This window comes from Mustela putorius, unplaced genomic scaffold (assembly GCF_011764305.1).
Source record: "Mustela putorius furo isolate JIRA1106 unplaced genomic scaffold, ASM1176430v1.1 tig00003942_pilon_pilon_pilon, whole genome shotgun sequence".
Classification (NCBI taxonomy): Eukaryota; Metazoa; Chordata; class Mammalia; order Carnivora; family Mustelidae; genus Mustela; species Mustela putorius.
Genome location: NW_025422087.1, coordinates 15,789,243 through 15,808,511, shown reverse-complemented (window position 1 = coordinate 15,808,511; position 19,269 = coordinate 15,789,243). Strand labels below are relative to the sequence as shown.

General features: G+C 37.3%; 2 protein-coding genes across 4 annotated transcripts in view; one reads left to right on the top strand and one right to left on the bottom strand.

Moving 5' to 3' along the window:
• Positions 1-19,269, top strand: part of ANKRD45 (ankyrin repeat domain 45) — a 55,253-nt gene that overhangs the window by 29,993 nt on the left and 5,991 nt on the right. For all 3 annotated transcript variants that reach the window (XM_013061194.2, XM_013061193.2, XM_004761932.3), the window contains exons 4-5: positions 15,144-15,238; positions 18,083-18,221. In XM_013061194.2, the coding sequence (XP_012916648.1) occupies positions 15,144-15,238; positions 18,083-18,221 (234 nt within the window). The remainder of the gene's footprint in view (positions 1-15,143; positions 15,239-18,082; positions 18,222-19,269) is intronic.
• On the bottom strand, positions 1,090-3,237 carry TEX50 (testis expressed 50). Its single transcript, XM_013061195.2, has 2 exons — positions 2,806-3,237; positions 1,090-1,612 (listed from the first exon to the last, which is right to left on the bottom strand). The coding sequence occupies exons 1-2, from the start codon at positions 3,127-3,129 to the stop codon at positions 1,406-1,408; spliced, it is 531 nt and encodes a 176-aa protein (XP_012916649.1). The 5' UTR covers positions 3,130-3,237; the 3' UTR covers positions 1,090-1,405.

Genomic DNA, 19,269 nt, shown 5'->3' with positions numbered 1-19,269 from the left:
ATTAGCACTTGAAAAATGCTATTGCTGTTATCACAGCCAGATAAGTGCCTGAAATGCCAGACTAACGTGTTTTCATTTCATTTCTATTGGGAGTGCTGTCAGGACAAGTCTTTACTTTCCCAATCGCTAGCCATTTTAACTCCCCCTTTGCTGGCCTCCAGGTATCCTATTAAAGCCTGTCTACTCCAGTACCTACCCTAAAAAGGGTCTCCTCCATACTGATGAAAATTCCACTATCATAGATCAAGTGCTTTGGATTTTTGAATTTTGGAGACTTTTCATTAAAAGAAATTTGTATCAGTGTTTTCTTAGAGGGAATTGGTTGACAGGTCAGAACTCTGAAAGGATGGAAGAGACATTTTTGGAGATGCAAGAGCAGGGTTGTGCTAAGGGAGAATGGAAGGTAAGGAGGAAAGTCTGGAAAGTGGACTCATAAACTTTTAATAATCCACAATAACCTAGAGCAGGCACTATTCTGTTACTTGTAAAGACTGTAGAGTTATATATTACTGTTTCGAGAATTGTTTTTTAAAAGTTTTAAAAGTTTTTTGGGGGGAGGTATGTTACAGAGCTGGCATGTTTTTCTGGCTTTTTTCAACATGTTTTAAATCAAATCTTCTATCCTGGTCTCAGATAGGTCTCCCAATTTTTTTGGAAAATATGGTAGCCATACTTATAAAAATTGAGGTGGCTGATCAACAAAAGCCCAGAATACTTTCTAAAAACTGAGGTATATTATCAACCAAAGCCTGAAATTTTAAAAATGTTGGTACTTAATCATTTGTCATAATGAAAATGGAAAAATTTATACTTTAAAAAATTATCCTATTTCTTAATATTTAAATACTATTTCAGCAATCTGAGATGGGAACCTAAAAGTCTCTGTGTGGCCAAAAAAATCTACTCAAGAAAGTGAGAAAAAAATCACTAACTCACTAATTAATTAATTAAAAGTAGCTTTCCATACCCAGGGTGGAGCCCAATGTGGGGCTTGAACTCATGACCCTGAGAGATCAAGACCTGAGCTGAGATTAAGAGTCATGGACGCTTAACCAATTGAATCATGCAGGCACCCCACAAATATTTGTTTCATCAGATTTATTGAAATACTTAATCAAGATTCTATTCTACATATTGGTTAATGATTAATAATCTAATATACTAAAAGGAAAAAACACAAATATGAAGAAGTAATTGTATACAATCTTTTTCTAGTAAGTATGGATGCCTTTTTAGCAAAAGTAATTTTTCAACCCATACTTCTTTGGAAAGATTCAGTAAAGTATGTAACAAAAAATATTACAAAGGCTCTCAAAGAACCATTTTTATCCTTGCATGAGTTGTTTCAACAGATTTCTTATGTAACCTCCATGTTGGACTGGGCTACATTGGCATACAGATGGGTCTAGTATCCTTTGGCTCCTTCTTCACTCCTCTTCTTCAGTTTTCGGTACTTGACTTTCTTAGCTGGAGTATGCTGGGACATCTGATTCAGGTACTTGGTCATCATTGATGTTGTGGCCACCAGCCGGCAGAGTATTTGATCAATGTCATAGATAGATGGATTTTCCAGGTCCTTAACAAATGTATCTTGGGAGGCTCGTTTTTTCAGCTAAAAGAAGACATGATATTACAGATTTTTTTTCCTACTGTAATTCAAATTACATTTGTTTTCTGGATATGTACACTTAAACTCTAAACACTGATTTTTCTATGATTTATATGATTTATCTATGATTTATATTTATATCTATCATTTATCATATGATTACATAGGATTTATCTATACAAAAGAAAGGTTACTATAAAAGAAAGGTGTAAGTGTAGAAGAAATGCTCTTTTGTATATCATCTAAAATTACAGTGATCATTATCATGATCAGCGAGCATTTAATATGTGCTTTTTATGGTTAGAGCATTCTGCTGAAAGAAATTACTTGAATATTAGTAGAATATTTTCCTTTACTAACATATTATCAATATGCATCAACATATAATGCAGTCAAATCCTAGTAATGTCATAGATATCTAATTGTTGTGAAAGTCAATGAGCTTTTTAAAAAAAAAGATTTTATTTATTTGACACAGTGAAAACGAGCTCACAAATAGGCAGGGAGGCAGGTGGGGGTGGGGGAAGTAGGCTCCCTGCTGAGCAGAGAACCCAAAGCGGGGCTCGATCCCAGGACCCTGAAATCACGACCTGAGCCAAAGGCAGAGGCCCAACCCATTGAGCCACCCAGGTGCCCCAGTCAATGAGCTTTTAAGATTGCCTCAAAATACAGTTCCATTGGCAAAGTGGGAAATTAGGTTAAGAGTACCATTTCCCAGAATATTATCCTTACCTTAGAAATGAGTTTGCAGTCTATTTAAAAAAGAAAAAATAATACATGACAACTTTGACATACTTAGCTTTCTTAGGTAAGTCTGCAAGGGACTTTACAGATCCCTTGTCCAGACACTTCATTTATGGGACAGCAAAGATTGAGTGACTAACCTATGGGCCCAAACAGATAACTTCATCTCTTAACCATTCTACTCATTGTAGCTCATTATCTTCCTGATATATTTTGTAACTTGAAAGAGAGAGGATGAATAAGATTATTTCTAAGACTTTCTAATTCAATACACATTATTGAACCCCAAGTATGTGCAAGACAATGTACTACATGTTTGGGGGTGAGTGGTGGGAGCAAGGAGATGTTACAAAGAGGAATAAGACATGGTACGTTCCCTCAAAGAAGCTGATAATCTTATGTTTTAAAGTCTATGGTATTTAGAACTATTACTATTTGCATCACTAATTCACCTTTTTTTGGTGTTTTTTCCATTTCATCCACAGGTAATGTACAGATAAAACAGACAGTATTAAAAAGAGAGCTTGTACTAAAATATAAATGAGATGTAAAGAACCCTGAAATAGATCCATATTAGCAAAATTGCAGCATAGTTTGTCCAGAGGGTAAGGTAGACAGTGAGACGGAGAAGGCTTAACTTTCAGATAATGCATTTCTTCTGGAAAAATCTCCCATCCAACCTTTGTCCAGATAGTTCCATCACAAATGCAGCAGCTCTCCCTAAGGAAACAGATAAACAACAGAGAAAAAGTTAGGGGTAGTCCTTGAATGGACATCTTTCTTAATTGGGAAAAAAAAATCTACAGCCAAAAATTGGTCACAGAGCAGAATCACTCTGGGATCAGTTAATATGGTGCTCCACTGGATGCATCGTCAGCATAATATACACCGATGACCATTATAACATCATCAGCCATAGTGATTCAGTATAGATTTAGTGATGTCATAAAGGACCACATGAGAATGAAAAGGTGTCATCCAGCCAATTACTGGGTTTCTTTCTTTCTTTCTTTTTAAGATTGTATTTTTAAGTAACCTCTACACCCAGCATGGGACTTGAACTCACAACCCCCACCAACTGAGCCAGCCCGGCTTCCCTACTGTGTTTCTTAGGACTTTTGGACTTTTTGTTTTGGACTTTTTCCCCTTTCCTGAAAAATGAAAACTTTCCTAATTTTTGTTTGCTAATAACTTCTGTAGTCACATTAACAGATTTTCATGGAAATAATTTACTTATATCTCTTACAAGCCTTCTGAAGTATGGCAGTTTTATAAGTTGCTAGAGCCATACCCTTCCACACAATTTAGCATTTGCTTCTGTTTTGTTTGTTTGGTTTTTTTTCATTCTGTTTTTTCACTCTTCCCTTCAAATAGCTAAGCAAAAACTGAGTTCCAACCCTCTTTTAAATTATGTCCCTGTGGCGGCAATGTGGTACTATCTGATAGTGAGTGAGGGGTGGGGAATTTGGCATGGAGTATGATAAAAAGATAAGACATAGATCCTGCCTTTAAAAAGCTTACAGTCTAGAGATAGAAGCAAAAAATAAGATCAGAAAAATTATAAGACAGACTAAAATGAGAGCTAACTCAAATTATAATCATGTAACGGTTGAGAGAGCAATGAGCTCTACTTGGGAGAATCAGAAATTTCACAGAAGAGTATTTGAGTCAGCTTTGAAGAATGAATAAAATTTTGGGGGCGCCTGGGTGGTCAGTGGGTTAAGCCTTTACCTTCGACTCAGGTCATGATCTCAGGGTCCTGGGATCAGGCTTTCTGCTAAGTGGGGAGCCTGGTTCCCCCTCAACCTCTGCCTGTCTCTCTGCCTACTTATGATATCTGTCTGTAAAATAAAATCTTTTTTGAAAAGGAGTAAAATTTTGGAAGATGACAATGTCGAGAGGGCATCTTAGGTTGAGGAAACATAATAAATTGTATGTCAACATTCATATAATAAATATTTATCGAGTACCTCTATGTGCTAAATACTCTCCCAGGACCTGAGAATATATGTACAACTTGGCACAAAACAGAATATGTTCCTGATGTTTACTTTCCAGGAGGAAGACCCAGAAATTTATGTCAAAATCTATAAATCTATGGAGTGCTTTCAAGAAAAGTAGCGCAACAAAGGGGGTTATGAAGTCGCCAGTAAGGGAATGTGCGTTCCCTTAGAGAGGGCGATCAGGAAATGCCTCTCTGATAGGCAAATGTCGGAACAGAGACCTGAAGAACTGAGAGTGAGGTTGGCAGGTAGGGCTATTGCTCTGTAAATAATGGTTAAACTCTCTGGATGAATGCTGGAAGGGCTGAAGCTAGACAGGTAGTTTGTGGCTAAATGGGTGTTGGAGGGATCTGTGTTTTATTCAGTAGTCAGTAGGGGGTCATTTAGAGAGTTTTGAGGAGAGGAGTGACATCATAATAAACTTACCCAGTGCTTTACTCTGTCCCAGGCACTGCGCCAAGACACGTGCATGCATCATAGTACACTTTGTTTAGTTCTTAGGACAATTCTGTGAGGACTATACTATAATACATTCCTTTTATAGACAAAACTTAGAGGTGTTACTGTGGTCTAAATGTTTGTGTCTCCCCCACCCCCAACTCATATGTTGGATATTAATGCCCAGTGTCATAGTTTTAGGTGGAACCCTCACGAATAAGATTAGTGCCCTTGTAAGCATTCCCACAGAGCTCCCTGGTCCCCTCCACCGTGTGAAGGCATAGTGAGAAGGTGCCAGATACGAAGGAAGAGCGCGCTCCTCAGACCGCAGCCATGTTGGTGCCTCGATCTTGGATTTCTCAGTCTCCAGAACTTTGAGAAATGAATTTCTGTTGTTTATAATCTACCCGGCCAGTGATGTTTTGCCATAGCAGCCTGAATGCCTTACACAGGTGGTGTTAGGAGGATGCTCCTTTCTCTACCAAACCACCCCAAATAGGCACATGCTCTTGGTAAAATCAGTGCACTTATTATACAAATGCAGTTTCATGACAAGTTCTTTAGTCCTGTCTTCTAATTCCTCCATTCTGTATTGGAATTCTGGAACTACCACTGACTCCAAGTTACCCAAATAGTGTAGCCAAAATCTAGACCTTGGATTCCAGTTTAGGGAATTAATTTTGCTTGTAGCATGAATGATGAGTTTGAAGCTGTGAAGGGATGAAAGCAAGGATACTAGTTAATTGGTCCCTGTACATTAATACAATTCCTGGAGCACCTGGGTGGCTCAGTCCATTGAGTGTCCAACTCTTGATCTTGACTTGGGTCTTGATCTCAGGGTCGTGCATTCAAGCCCTGTGTTGAACCCAGCATGGAGCCTACTGAAGAAATAAACAAACAAACAAAACCCCAAAAAACTATTCCAGACATGGGTCTGAATTTGACCTCCCATTATGTCCACTTTACAGATAGACAAATGAAGCTTAAGAGTTTGTTAGGTAGTAGAGATGACACAGCTGAATATTACAGTGAATTTTTTTGAGTTCCTATTTCAATTCCAGTTAGTTACCATACAGTGTAATATTAGTTTCAGATATACAATTTAGTGATTCAACATCTCCACACAACACCCAGTGCTCATCACGACAAGTGCCCCCCTCAATCCCCATCACCTGTTTCACGCAGTCCCCCCCACCCCATAACCATCAGTTTGTTCTCTATAGTTAAGAATCTATTTTTTGGTGTGCCCCCCCCTCTTTTTTTCCCTTATACACCTTTGTTTTTTTTTCTTAAATTCCTCAAAGGAGCAATATCATATGGTATTTGTCTTTTTCTGATTGACTTATTTTGCTTAGCATAATACTCTCTAGCTCCATCCACATCCTTGCAAATGGCCAGATTGCATCCTTTTTTAAGGTTAAGTAATATTCTATTTTATATATATACCACATCAGTATAGATGTCCTTCAGTTGATGGACACTTGGGTCCTTTCGGTAATCTGGCTGTTGTAGATAGTGCTGCTATAAACATCAGGGCACACATATCCTTTGAATTAGTGTTGTTGTATTCTTTGGGTAACACATGGTGCTGCAATTGCTGAATTGTAGAGTGGTTCTAGTTTTGACTCTTCGAGGATTCTCTGTACTTGCCCTGGTTTGCCTTCCCAACAGCAGTGCAAGAGGGCTCCCCTTTCTCCACATCCTCATCAACACCTGTTGTTTCTTGTGTTTTTTATTTTAGCCATTCTGACAGGTGTGAGGTGATATTTCACTGTAGTTTTGATTTGTATTTCCCTGATGATGAGTGATGTGGAACATCTTTTCATGTGCCTGTTGGCCAGCTGGATATCTTCTTTAGAAAAAATGTCTCTCTGTGTCTTTTACCCATTTTTTCGTTGGATTATTTGTTTTTTGAGTGCTGAGTTGTATAGGTTCTTTATATATATTGGATACAATCCCTTTATCAGAGATGTAATTTGCAATCATTGTCCCCCATTCCACAGGTTGACTTTTAGTTTTGTAGTTTGTTTCCTTCTCTGTGCAGAAGATTTTTATTTTGATGAAGTCCAAGCCTTTGTTTTTGCTCTTGTTTTCCTTGCCTCCAGAGACATATCTAGAAAGAATTTGCTATGGCTGATGTCAAAGAGGTTACTGCCTGTGTTCTCTGCTAGGATTTTAGTAGTTTCCTGTCTCACATTTAGGTGACAGTTATTTGAAGTTATTTTTGTGTATGGTGTAAGGAAGTGGCTCAATTTCATTCTTTTGCATGTTGCTATCCAGTTTCCCCAACAGCATTGATTGAAGAGACTCTTTTCTATTGGCTATTAATTCCTGCTTTATTGAAGATAAATTTCTTTTTTAAAGATTTTTTCTTTATTTATCTGACAGAGATCACAAGTAGGCAGAGAGGCAGGCAGAGATCCCAGGACCCTGGGATCATGACCTGAGCCGAAGGCAGAGGCTTAACCCACTGAGCCACCCAGGTGCCCCGAAGATAAATTTTTTTAAAGATTTTATTTATTTATTTGACAGACAGAGATCACAAGTAGGCAGAGAGGCAGGCAGAGAGAGAGGAGGAAGCAGGCTCCCTGCAGAGCAGAGAGCCCGATGTGGGGCTCGATCCCAGGACCCTGGGATCATGACCTGAGCTGAAGGCAGAAGCTTTAACCCTCTGAGCCACCCAGGTGCCCCTATTGAAGATAAATTAACCCTATAGTTGTGGGTTCATTTCTGGACTCTCTATTCTGTTCCATTGATCTATGTGTCTGTATTTATGCCGGTACCATATTGTTTTGATCACTATAGCTTTTTAATATAACCTGAACTCCAGAATTGTGATGCCTCCAACTTTGCTTTTCTTTTTCAAGGTTGCTTTGGCTATGTGGGGTCTTTTGTGGTTTTATACAAATTTTAGGATTATTTGTTCTAGCTCTGTGAAAAATACTATTGGTAGGGATTACATTAAATATGTAGATCACTTTGGGTAGTATAGAAATTTTAACAATATTTGTTCTTCTAATCCATAAGCATGGAATGTTTTCCCATTTCTTTGTTTTTCATATTCATCTTTTTCATCAGTGTTTTATAGTTTTCAGAGCACTGCTCTTTCACCTCTTAGGTTAGGTTTATTCCTAGATATTTTATAGTTTTTAATATAATTGTAAATGGGATCAATGTCTTAATTTGTCTTTCTGGTTCTTCATTATTGGTATATAGAAATGCAACAGATTTCTGTATGTTGCTTTTGTAACCCGTGACTTTACAGATTTTGTGTATCAGTTCTACAGATTTTTGGTGCAGTCTTTTGGGTTTTCTATATAGAGTATTATATCATCTGCAAATAGTGAAAGTTTGGCTTCTTTAGTGCCAATTTGGGTACCTTTCATTTCTTTTTGTTGTCTGATTGCTGTGGTTAGCACTTCCAGTATTATGTTGAATAATAGCGGTAAGAGTAGACATCCCTGTCTTGTTTCTGACCATGGAGGAAAAGCTCTGGTTTTTTTCCCCCATTCAGAATAATATTAGTTGTGGGTTTTTCATATATGGACTTTATTATGCTGACATTTGTTCTTTCTAATCCTCTTTGTTGAGAATTTTTGTCATGAATGGATGTTGTACTTTGTCAAATACTTTTTCTGCATCTATTGAAAGGGTCATATGGTTCTTATCCTTTCTTTTATTAATGTGGTGCATCACATTGATGATATGTGAATATTGAACCATGCTTGCAGCCCAGGAATAAACCCCACTTCCTTTATTCACAGATGATTCCACCAAACATATAAAGAATAGCTAATACATATTCTTCTCAAATTATTCCAAAAAATAGAAAAGGAAGAAAAATATCCAAAATCATTCTATGAGGCCATGATTGGTGAATGATTCTTTTAATGTACTGTTGGGTTCAGTTTGCTGTTGAGAATTTTTGCATCCATGTTCATCAGGGATATTGGCCTGTAGTTTTCTTTTTAGAGGAGTCTTTTTCTGGTTTTGGTATCAGGGTATTGCTGGCCTCATAGAATGAATTTCAAAACTATTCTTTGTAATAGTTTGAGAAGAATAGATGTTAACTTTTCTTTAAATATTTGGTAGAATTTGTCTGTGAAGCTGTCTGGTCCTGGACTTTGGTTTGTTGGGAGATTTTTATTATTGATTTTTATTACTGATTTGGTTTCTTTGCTGGTTATCAGTCTGTTCAAGTTTTCTATTTCTTCCTGTTTCAGTTTTGGTAGTTTATAAGTTTCTAGGAATTTATCCATTTCTTCTAGGCTGTCCAGTTTGTTGGCACATAGTTTTTCATAATCTTCTCTTATGATTGTTTGTATTTCTGTGGTGTTAGTTGTTGTTTCTCCTCTCTTGTGTGTGATTTTATTTGGGTCCTTTTTCTTTTCTTTTCTTTTCCTTTTTGATATGTAGGGGCTTATCAAGTTAGTTAATTCTTTCAAAGAACCATCTCCTGGCTTTATTGATCTTTCCTTTTTTTTTTTTTTAGTTTCTATATCATTTATTTCTAATCTTTATTATTTCTTTTCTTCTGTTGGCTTTGAGCTCTTTTTCTTGTCCTTTCTATCCTTTAGGTGTAAGTTTATGTTGTTTATTTGAGATTTTTCTTGCCTCTTAAGGTAGGCCTGTATTGCTATATACTTCCCTCTTGTGACCACTTTTGCTGCATCCAAAACCTTTTGGACCATTTTGTTTTCATATTCATTTGTTTTTATGTATTTTTTATTTCTTATTTGATTTCCTGTTTGACACATTCATTGTTTAGTAGCATGTTGTTTAAGCTCCATGTATTTGTGAACTTTTCAATTTTTTTTTTTTTTTTTTTTTTTTTTTTGACTTCAAATTTCCTAACATTGTGGTCAGAAAATATGGATGGTATGACCTCAGTCTTTTTGTACTTGTTGAGGCCTGATTTGTGACTTAGTATGTGATCTGGTCTGGAGACCATCCCATGTGCACTTGAAAAGAAATGTACTCTGCTGGTTAGGATGGAATGTTCTGAATATATTTGTTAAGACCATGTGGTCCAGTGTGTCCTTCAAAGCCATTATTTCCTTGTTGATTTTCTGTTTAGATGATGTATGCATTGATATAAGTGGGATGTTAAAGTCACTATTATTGTTTTGTTATCAATTAGTTCCTTTATGTTTCTTTATTATTTAATGTATTTGAGTGCTCCCATACTGGATGCATAAATATTTATAACTATCTGCTTGTTGGATTATCCCATTATGATATAATGCCCTTCTTTATCTCTGTTACAGTCTTCATTTTAAAATCTAGTTTTCCTGTAAAAGTATTGCTACTTTGGTGTTCTTTTGACATCCAGTAGCATGATAAATGGTTCTCTATCCCTTCACTTTCAATCTGCAGGTAAAAAATGAGTCTCATGTAAGCAGCATATAGATGTCTTGTTTGTTTGTTTTTTACTCTGTGTTTTTTGATTTGAACATTTAGTCCATTTACACCCAGAATAATTATTGATAGATATGTACTTAGTGCCATTTTATTACTTGTTTTGTCATTGTTTCTGGAAGTGTTCTCTGTTCCTTTCTTGTCTTTGTCACTTTTGGTCTTTCCTTTCTACTCAGGGAGTCCCTTTTAATATTTCTTGCAGGGCTGGTTTAGTTTTTGTTTGTCTGGGAAACTCTTTTTCTCTTCTTCTCTTCTGAATGATGGCCTTGCTGGGTAGAATATTCTTGGCTACAGATTTTTCCCATTCAGCACTTTGAATGTGTCATGTCACTCCCTTCTGGCTTGCCGTGTTTTTCTTGAGAAATCTGCAGCCAGCCTTGTGGGTCTTCCCTTGTAAGTTAAGGACTCCTTTTGTCTTGCTGCTTTTAAGATTTTTTTTCTTTATCACTATATTTTACAAATTTAGTTACAGTATTTTTGGTGTTGGCCTGCTTTGGTTGATTTTGATGGGAGTTCTTTGTGTCTCTTGGACCTGGATATTTGTTTCCTTCCCCAGATTAGGGAATTTTTTTGCTATTATTTCTTCAAATAAATTTTTTGCCCCCCTTTGTCTCTTCTTCTTCTGGGACTCCTAGAATACAAATGTTATTACTTTTGATGAGGTCACTCAGTTCCCTAAGTCTATTCTCATGTTCCATAATTCATTATCTCTTTTGTCCAGCTTCCTTATTTTCCATTATTTTGTCTTCTGTATTGCTAATTCATTCTTCCTTTTCTTCCAGCCTGGTGTTCATTGCCTCAAGCCCGTTTCTAATCTCAGTTATTGCAATTTCATTTCTGACAGATTCCTTTTAACTCTATTATTTCTGTGTGATGGGTCTCCCTGAAGTCTTCCATTCTTTTCTCAAATTCAGAGAGTATCCTTATGATGCCTTAACTTCTCCATCAGGCACATTGCACATTACTTATATTGGTTTCATTTAGATCTCTATCCATAACCTTATCTTATTCTTTCATATGGTCTGAATTCTTCCATCTTGGCACTTTGTTTAAGCCTCTGCTGCCTCCTCCCTCTCCCCCTCATCCCCCTCTTTCTTCTTCACCTCCTTCTCCTTTCTTCTTTTCTTCTTTTTCTTCTTCCTCCTCTTCCTCTTCCTCTTCTGTGTGTCTTCCTCTCTCGCTTTAGTTGTAGAATTTGTTCAGGTTCGTTTCTGGGAAATTTAGGATGATCATTATCTACTTGTGTTTGTGGGACAAGATCAGCCTATCGTCCCCCTATCCTGCTTCCATCGTTCTCTGTATAGTGATCTTTTTAACTCTCAAAAACTCCCATATGGACTTTCATGAGACTGTATGATGATCATGGTAGGCTGGATAATGGCCCCCAAGTATATCCAGGTCATTAACTGGAGTCCATGAATGTTATAGGGCAAAATGGACTTCGCAGATATGATTAAGGATTTTGAGATTGAGAGATTATCCTGGATTCTCCTGGTGGACCCTAAATGTAATGACAAGTGTCCTTAAAAGAAGGAAATAGATGTTGGACACGAAGAGGAGGAGGTGATGTGACTGGAAGCAGAGAATGGCATGATGTACTTTGAAGGTGTTGGGAGGGACCATAATCTGAGGAAAACAGAAAATTGCTAGAAGCTGAAAAAGACAAGGAATAGTTTCCCCTCTCAGGCCTTTAAAAGGAGTCAGCACTGTCTGTGCTTGACTTTCATCCAGTGAAGTCAATTCAGACTCTGGCACTCAGAAATGTAAAAGAATACATTAGTGTCTTAAGCCATCAAGTCTGTGATAATTTATTACAGCAGCCATGGAAAACTAAGACAGATTTTGGTACCTGGAATTAAGGTACAGCTATAAAAAAAATATCTAAAAACATAGAAACAGTTTTGGAATTAGATAGTGAGTAGATAGAAGAATTTTGAGGTACAAAATAGAAAAAGCTTAGATTGCCTTGAGTAGACTGTTGGTTGAAACACAGACAGTAGAGATTCTGCTGGTTAGGGTTCATGTTCTTGGAAAACGGAGGAAAGACAAACATGGCAGAAAGCTTGGCTGAATTGTGTCCTGTCCGTATATCAAAAGCAGAATTTGTAAGTGGGAAACTTGGACCTTTCGCTAAAGGGATTTCCAAACAAAGTGTTGAAGGCATGACCTGGTTTCTTCTTGTTGCTTATAGTAAAATGTGAGAGGGAAAAGATATACTGAGGAAAAAACCTGTTATGTAAAAGAGAAATGGGACTTGATAACTTGGGAAATTCTCAGCCTATCCAGGTAGCAAAAGTGCTAAAATTAGGAGATTCACTGTTAGGAAAGTGTGCTCTGGAGAAAAAGCAAGGATGTAACTTAACAGTGTTTTGTGGGTGCTGAAGAGATTGGGTGCGTTACTCATGGCTTCCCTCAGCCATCTTAGCAGAAGCCAGAAATAGAAATAAGATTATCTAAGAAGGATCCATGGAGGAGCCTGTTGTTTAACGTAATGAGTCTCTGTGGCTTGCAGGGAGACTCGCAAGGTTTTTGAGGATGTTGTACCAGTAGCAGCATTGTCAGTTTGAACAAAGGGAGATGAGAAAACAAAAAGTAAAAAGGTTGTTTGGGGCGCCTGGCTGGCTCAGTTGGTTAAGCATCTGGTTTTGGCTTAGGTTATGATCTCAGGGTCCTGGGATCGAGCCCCGCATTGTGTCATCAGGCTCCCTGCTGTGGGGAGTCTGCTTCTCCTTTTCCCTCCCCCACTTCCCCTGACTGTGCTCTCTCTCTCTCAAATAGATAAATAAAATCTTAAAAGAAAAAAAAAAAAAAAAAGGAAAAAAGGCTGCTGGACTCCCAGAACTCTGCAGGCAGGAAACAGACTGATGAGGCTATTCAGCTGTGAACACATGCTACCTTTCTTAAAAAAAAAAAAAAAAAAAAAAAATGGAATGCAGTCTGGAGCGCCGGCCAAGAGGATGGAACCTTCTACCACACAGGATTATTCCTAGGTCTTGACATCTAATAGGATTTGCCCAGTGGGATTCTAAAATTGCTTGGGACTGGTGACTCCTGTTTTCCTTCCACTTCCTCCTTTTCTGAATGGCAGTATCTACAACTCTTACACTGTGTCTGTCCCACCATTGTGTTTTGGGAGTAGAGAACTCGATTTCTAGTTTCACTAGTCTGTAGGTGGAGAGGAATTTTACTCCAGGTTGATGAATCACACCAAAGTTTCACCCATAGCTTGTTTAGATGATTTAGATAATGAGATTTAAGACTTCTGAGTTGATATTTTAGATGAGCATTTAGACATTGGGTTGATATTGTAATGTGTTGAGATTTTTGGATGTTGGGATGAGGTGAATGTATTTTGCATGTGGGATAGTTGTGAATTTTAGGGCAGGCTGTAATGAGCTGAAAAATGGCTATCAAACATATCTAGGTCCTTATACCTGGAAACTGTGAATGTTATTTCACATGGCAAATTGGATTTTGTAGATCCTTCAGTCAAGCATGGGGAGATTATTCTGGATTATCAAGGTGAGACCCAATAAACTTTGAAGATGGAGGAAAGAGCTACCAGTCATGGATACAAGCTACCACTAGGGCAAGAAAATGGGTCTTCCTCGTAGGTTCCTCAGAAGAAATCAGCCCAACACCTTGACTTTAGCCCATTGATGCCAATTTTAAATTCTGGATACCAGAACTATGAGAATAAATTTGTGTTGTTGTAAGCTAGCAAAATCTATGGCCATTTGTTATAGCAGCCACAGAAGGTAAATACACCAAAGCTTCAAATTAATTTGGGGCTTATCTACAATTTGCAATATTCAGTTGTTCCATCTAGGAATATGGTAAACCTTTCCATTTATTTGAGTCTTTTATTTCTCTCAAGGTGTAATTTTATTCAAATAGGTTTTGCAGATTTTGTGATGACTTTACTATGGATGCTATAATGAATGGAATTATTTTAAACACTTGAAAGAAGGAAAGAAAGAAAGAGAGAGAGAGAGAGAAGGAAAGAAAGAAAGAAAATAAATCTGGATGCCTGGCTGGCTCAGTTGGAGGAGCATGCCACTCTTGATCTCAGGGTCATGGGTTTGAGCCTCATGTTGAGTGTAGAGATTACTTATATAAATAAATATTTTAAAAAGAGAAAAAACTATTTTTGAGTTTATTTTGAAGAACCACAAAGGGTAAAAGCAAGTGACAGCTTATTTATTGGAAATGAATTTTTGTTCCTTTCTCTAGAGTAGATTTTTTTTTTAAGATTTTATTTATTTATTTGACAGAGAGAGATCACAAGTAGACAGAGAGGCAGGCAGAGAGAGAGGAGGAAGCAGGCTTCCCACCAAGCAGAGAGCTCTATGTGGGACTCGATCCGAGGACCCTGAGATCATGACCTGAGCCGAAGACAGAGGCTTAACCCACTGAGCCACCCAGGCACCCTCTAGAGTAGATTTTTTAATGGATTATGGACTCTTTAGGATTAGGTGTCACATTTTATATTTATTTGTCTTCAAAATTTTAGCATCATTTTAGGAACACAATGAATGACCCAAAGTGCTATGCGAGTTAAGTTATCTATCTTGAAATTCAATGAAACAACCTTAACAAATCTACACACATTTTTTAAAAAATTTTTTACTTTACTTAAATGAGAGAGAGCAAGCAAGAGGAGAGAGAATGAGCCGGGTGGGGAAGGGGCAGATGTAGGGGAAGAAGCAGATTCCTCACTGAGCAGGGGTCCCAACATGGGGCTCAGTCACGGGACCCCAAGATCATGACCTGAGCTGAAGGCAGACACTTAACCAACTGAGCCACCCAGGTGCCCATTCTATTACATAGTCTTTATAAACGCCGGATATATAATAGTACCTTATAAATAATTGAGCATATTTTTTAGTCTTTGTCTTACTGTTGTGCATTTTATTGTCCTATTCCTTCAGAGGCAAGGCTGGCTCTGAAAAAATATATTGCAAAGGTCTCTGGAGCTGTTACAGACACAGAAAAGGGACCAGGGAAGCTCTTTAAGGAAGACAAGGTACTGCATTGTGATTATTGTTCGTTCCGAAGTCTTTTGAGATTTTTGCTTTCCATCTTTAATTTCTTTTTTTTTTTCCATCTTTAGTTTCTATACTAATGCTCTAGAGGTAGATGGTGGTCCTTATTGCTGTCTTGTCCCTGCCTCCCAACTTTCCTCCTACCAACTTCCCTCCCTCCTTCCTTCCCTTACTCCTTCCTTGGTAAACTACTCGTAAGAAATAGACTGATAAAAATTAAATGAAATAGTATTAAGGAGTGACATAGAGATGTATGTACTAAGTATCACACTCAATAGCATGATACTTTTTCAAAAAAATAAACTTATTTATTTTTTGAGAGAGAAAACATGAGCATGCATGAGCAAGAGGGGAGGGGGCGGGGCAGAGGGACAGGAAGACAGAGTCTTAGGCAGGCTCTGCATGCTGAGTGGGGATCCTGATGCAAGGCTCAATCTTACAACCCTGAGATCACCATCTTGAGATCATGACCTGAGCCAAAATCAAGAGACAGATGCTTAACTGAGTCAGCCAGGCACTTGAACTTGAATACATTTTTTAAATGTATTGTTGAGTGGGAAAAAAAAAATCAGGAAAGACTACAGAGATTTTTATAAACTTCAAGACCAAGCAAAATAAAACTGTATTGTTTAGGGATACCTATGTATAGAGTAAAACTATTAGAAAAGAAAGCAAAGTTATAAGCACAGATTGTCATTATCTCTTGGAGGAGGATTGGGAGATGAATTACAGGCAGGGCACAGAAATAGCGTTATTCTGGCAATGTTCTGGTTATTCTGTTGATTAGTGGGGTCTATTGATACTCATTTCATTAAGCTTTGCTTTAAAACTTACATATATATCATATTTTAGTTTCTTTGTATACATATATTGTATATTCAAAGTTTACATAATGGTAAAAAAAAAAGATACACAAATATAAGGAGAGCTAATTGTCAAGCCAGCTTCCCACATTTACCATATACTAAGTTCTGCATATAGAGTAGTTTATTGCTTTGCATATACACTAAAATAAGAAAATGTGCTCCAGGTACCAGAAACGTGTTTTGGTTTTAAATTCTCTCTCTCGGAGTGCCTGGGTGGCTCACTCGGTTGGATGACTTGATTTCAGCTCTGGTTGTGATCTCAGGGTGGTGTAATGGAGTCCCACATAGGGCTCCTCACTTAGTGGTCTGCTTGAGATTCTCTCTCTCTCTTTGTATGCCCCTCCCCCTGATTGGGCATGCACTCTCTCTCTCAAATAAATAAATCTTTACAAAAATAAATTATGTCTTGCATTTCTGTACAAGATGTTCTGTGAATTCCTTGTAACTTAAAATTCTGATAAAAAGCAATTACCTATTGCTCAAAATGTAATACATCCCCACCTCTGAGAACATGAGAAGTTACACATTTTACTTGTGGTTTGTAAAACACTTTACAAAAGATCTCTTTTGGGACCAACAAAATATAGGCAAAATTCTATTAGACTCTATTGGATTCTAATTCCCAGCTATTGGATCTGGGAAACAAAAATTTCCTGCCACAGACAGTACCTTGTCTAACAAGTTACTATAAAAGCTTTTTTAATTTCAATTTTTAAATATTTGGTTATTTGAACTAGAAAATACTGTGTACATGTAGTAATAATTAGAATAAAATTGAAATGCCTAAAGTAAACTTAACTTTCTTTCTTCCATTTCCAGTCTTACTACCTTACCCTGTGGTTCTGATAACAAGCTTGTGTTAATTTCGCCATACTTGTCCCATCAGTTCTATAAACATATGTATGCACACATAAACGTACATACATTTTATAAGGTTTTGTTTTTATATAAGTGGGATTACACTATACATTTTATTCTTTTTTTAAACTAAATATAATTCCTTAATTTGCTTTTCTTTCTTTTAATAATATATTATGAACATCTTTTCAAATCCACTTGATTCTACCTATGTCTGCGTTTTTAATAGTATGGACAGGCCATACAATAAAGCATTCATTTCTCTTTCTTATTACTAACCATAGAACAAGTAAACATCTTATTTTTTTAAGACTTTATTTATTTATTTATTTGACAGACAGAGATCACAGGTTGGCAGAGTGGCAGGCAGAGGGAGAAGGAGACTCCCTGCCGAGCAAGGAACCTGATGTGGAGCTCAATCCCAGGACCCTGGGATCATGACCTGAGCCGAAGGCAGACTCTTAACCGACTGAGCCATCCAGGGGCCTCCAAGTAAACATCTTAAAGCAGATGCCCTCAGTTTGCTGTGCACGACAGAGTTAGCTTTGCAGTGCAAACTGAGACGTTTTCAGTGAGGTGGAGCTCTTCTGGAATTTCTTGCACTTCCTCTCTGAACCATCTGAGAGGGAATAAAATAGCATTGTGTATTTAGTTGCCTTTGGGTCATACCATCCATCTGTTCTTCTCCAACCTTTGCAAACACTTCTCTTCTCACAGGGCCCACTGAAACTAAAGAATTAGGGAGAGGGTATTCACTGGCCCAAGACTTAATGACTCTAGATTATGAGTTTTATTATATACGACATTCCACTGATGTTAGAGCTGTGTGTCCAACATAGCAAGTACTAGCCACATGTAGCTGTTTTAAGTTAGAATTAATTAAAATTAAATCAAATTAAAAACCCAGTTTCTTGGTCAGACTAGCCCCTTTTCTAGTACTCAGAGGCTATAAATGTCAAATGGTGACTGGTTTGGACAATGCAGATAGCACATTTCCATCATCCTAAAAAAATTGTGTTGAACAGTGCTAGTTTAGAGATACTACAGAGTTTTATTTTCCAATAAACAAGTAGAAAATAAACTCTTTGTTTCTGTCTTTAGAATACCATCCTCACTGCATGCCGTGTAAAAAATGAGTGGTTGGAAACCAATCTGGAAGCTTCCATTAACGAGATTTTTGAACAGAAACAACAATTGGAAGATATTGTGACTCCTATCTTCACAAAAATGGCAACACCACGTAAGTTTTGGATGAAAATGGTTTGAATGTCAGAAAAGATGAATATGAGGTTCAGTGTTGTTAATTCTGAGATACTCTGATTTTAACAATCTTCATTAAGTAGCCATTAACCTTTTACCAGCACATATATGAGTATGAACTCCCTGGGTTTGTTATTAGTTTCAGTATTAAGAATAACTAAAGGGCGCCTGGGTGGCTCAGTGGGTTAAGCCGCTGCCTTCGGCTCATGTCATGATCTCAGGGTCCTGGGATCGAGTCCCACATCGGGCTCTCTGCTCAGCAGGGGCCCTGCTTCCCTTCCTCTCTCTCTGCCTGCTTCTCTGCCTACTTGTGATCTCTGTCTGTCAAATAAATAAATAAAATCTTAAAAAAAAAAGAATAACTAAAAATAATAACTGAATTATTTTTACAGAGAATGTCTAATACTAATCTTACTATTGTCACCATTACTCATTGTTTAATTTTACATAATTTACTGTGCCTTTGAATTTCAACTAAGAAGGCATGTCCTCCTAGGAGATAGAGTGGCAGAATTTGAAAAAACACTTTCAGTTTTATAACTGTATTTTGTAAAGCCTGTTGGGGGAATACTCTTCTGTCCCACTATCAGGAGGGTGCACTATCAGAATCTTGGTGGCAGGCATACCTAAGAATTTTTAAAATATCAGGTTTATTGGGATATAATTCTTAGACTATAAAATTCACCATTTAAGAATGTACAAGTCAGCAGTTTTCAGTGTATTCCCAGAGTTATATAATCATCACCACCATCTAATCTCAGAACATTTTATCACCCCAAAAAGAAACACTATTGGCAACCACTAATCATTCCTATTTCTGTAGTTTTTCCTGTTCTGGACATTTTCACAAATCATACAATCTGTGGTGGTCTGTGTCTGGATTCTTTCATTTAGCTTATTGTTGTCAAGGTTCCTCCATGTTGGAACATGTTTCAGTGTTCCTTTTTTTTTTTCCTGAATAATATTCTGTTGTATGGATTCAAATTTATCCGTGCATTAGTTGGTGGATATTTGAGTTTCCATGCTTT

What these genes read in the sequence shown, in the direction of transcription:
- TEX50 (XM_013061195.2), bottom strand. Translation starts at nt 3,129, where the DNA reads ATGTCCATTCAAGGACTACCCCTAACTTTTTCTCTGTTGTTTATCTGT. An exon ending in GGAAAAAACACCAAAAAAAG is followed by an intron (nt 1,613 to 2,805) that starts GTGAATTAGTGA and finishes GTCTTCTTTTAG; the next exon opens with CTGAAAAAACGAGCCTCCCA.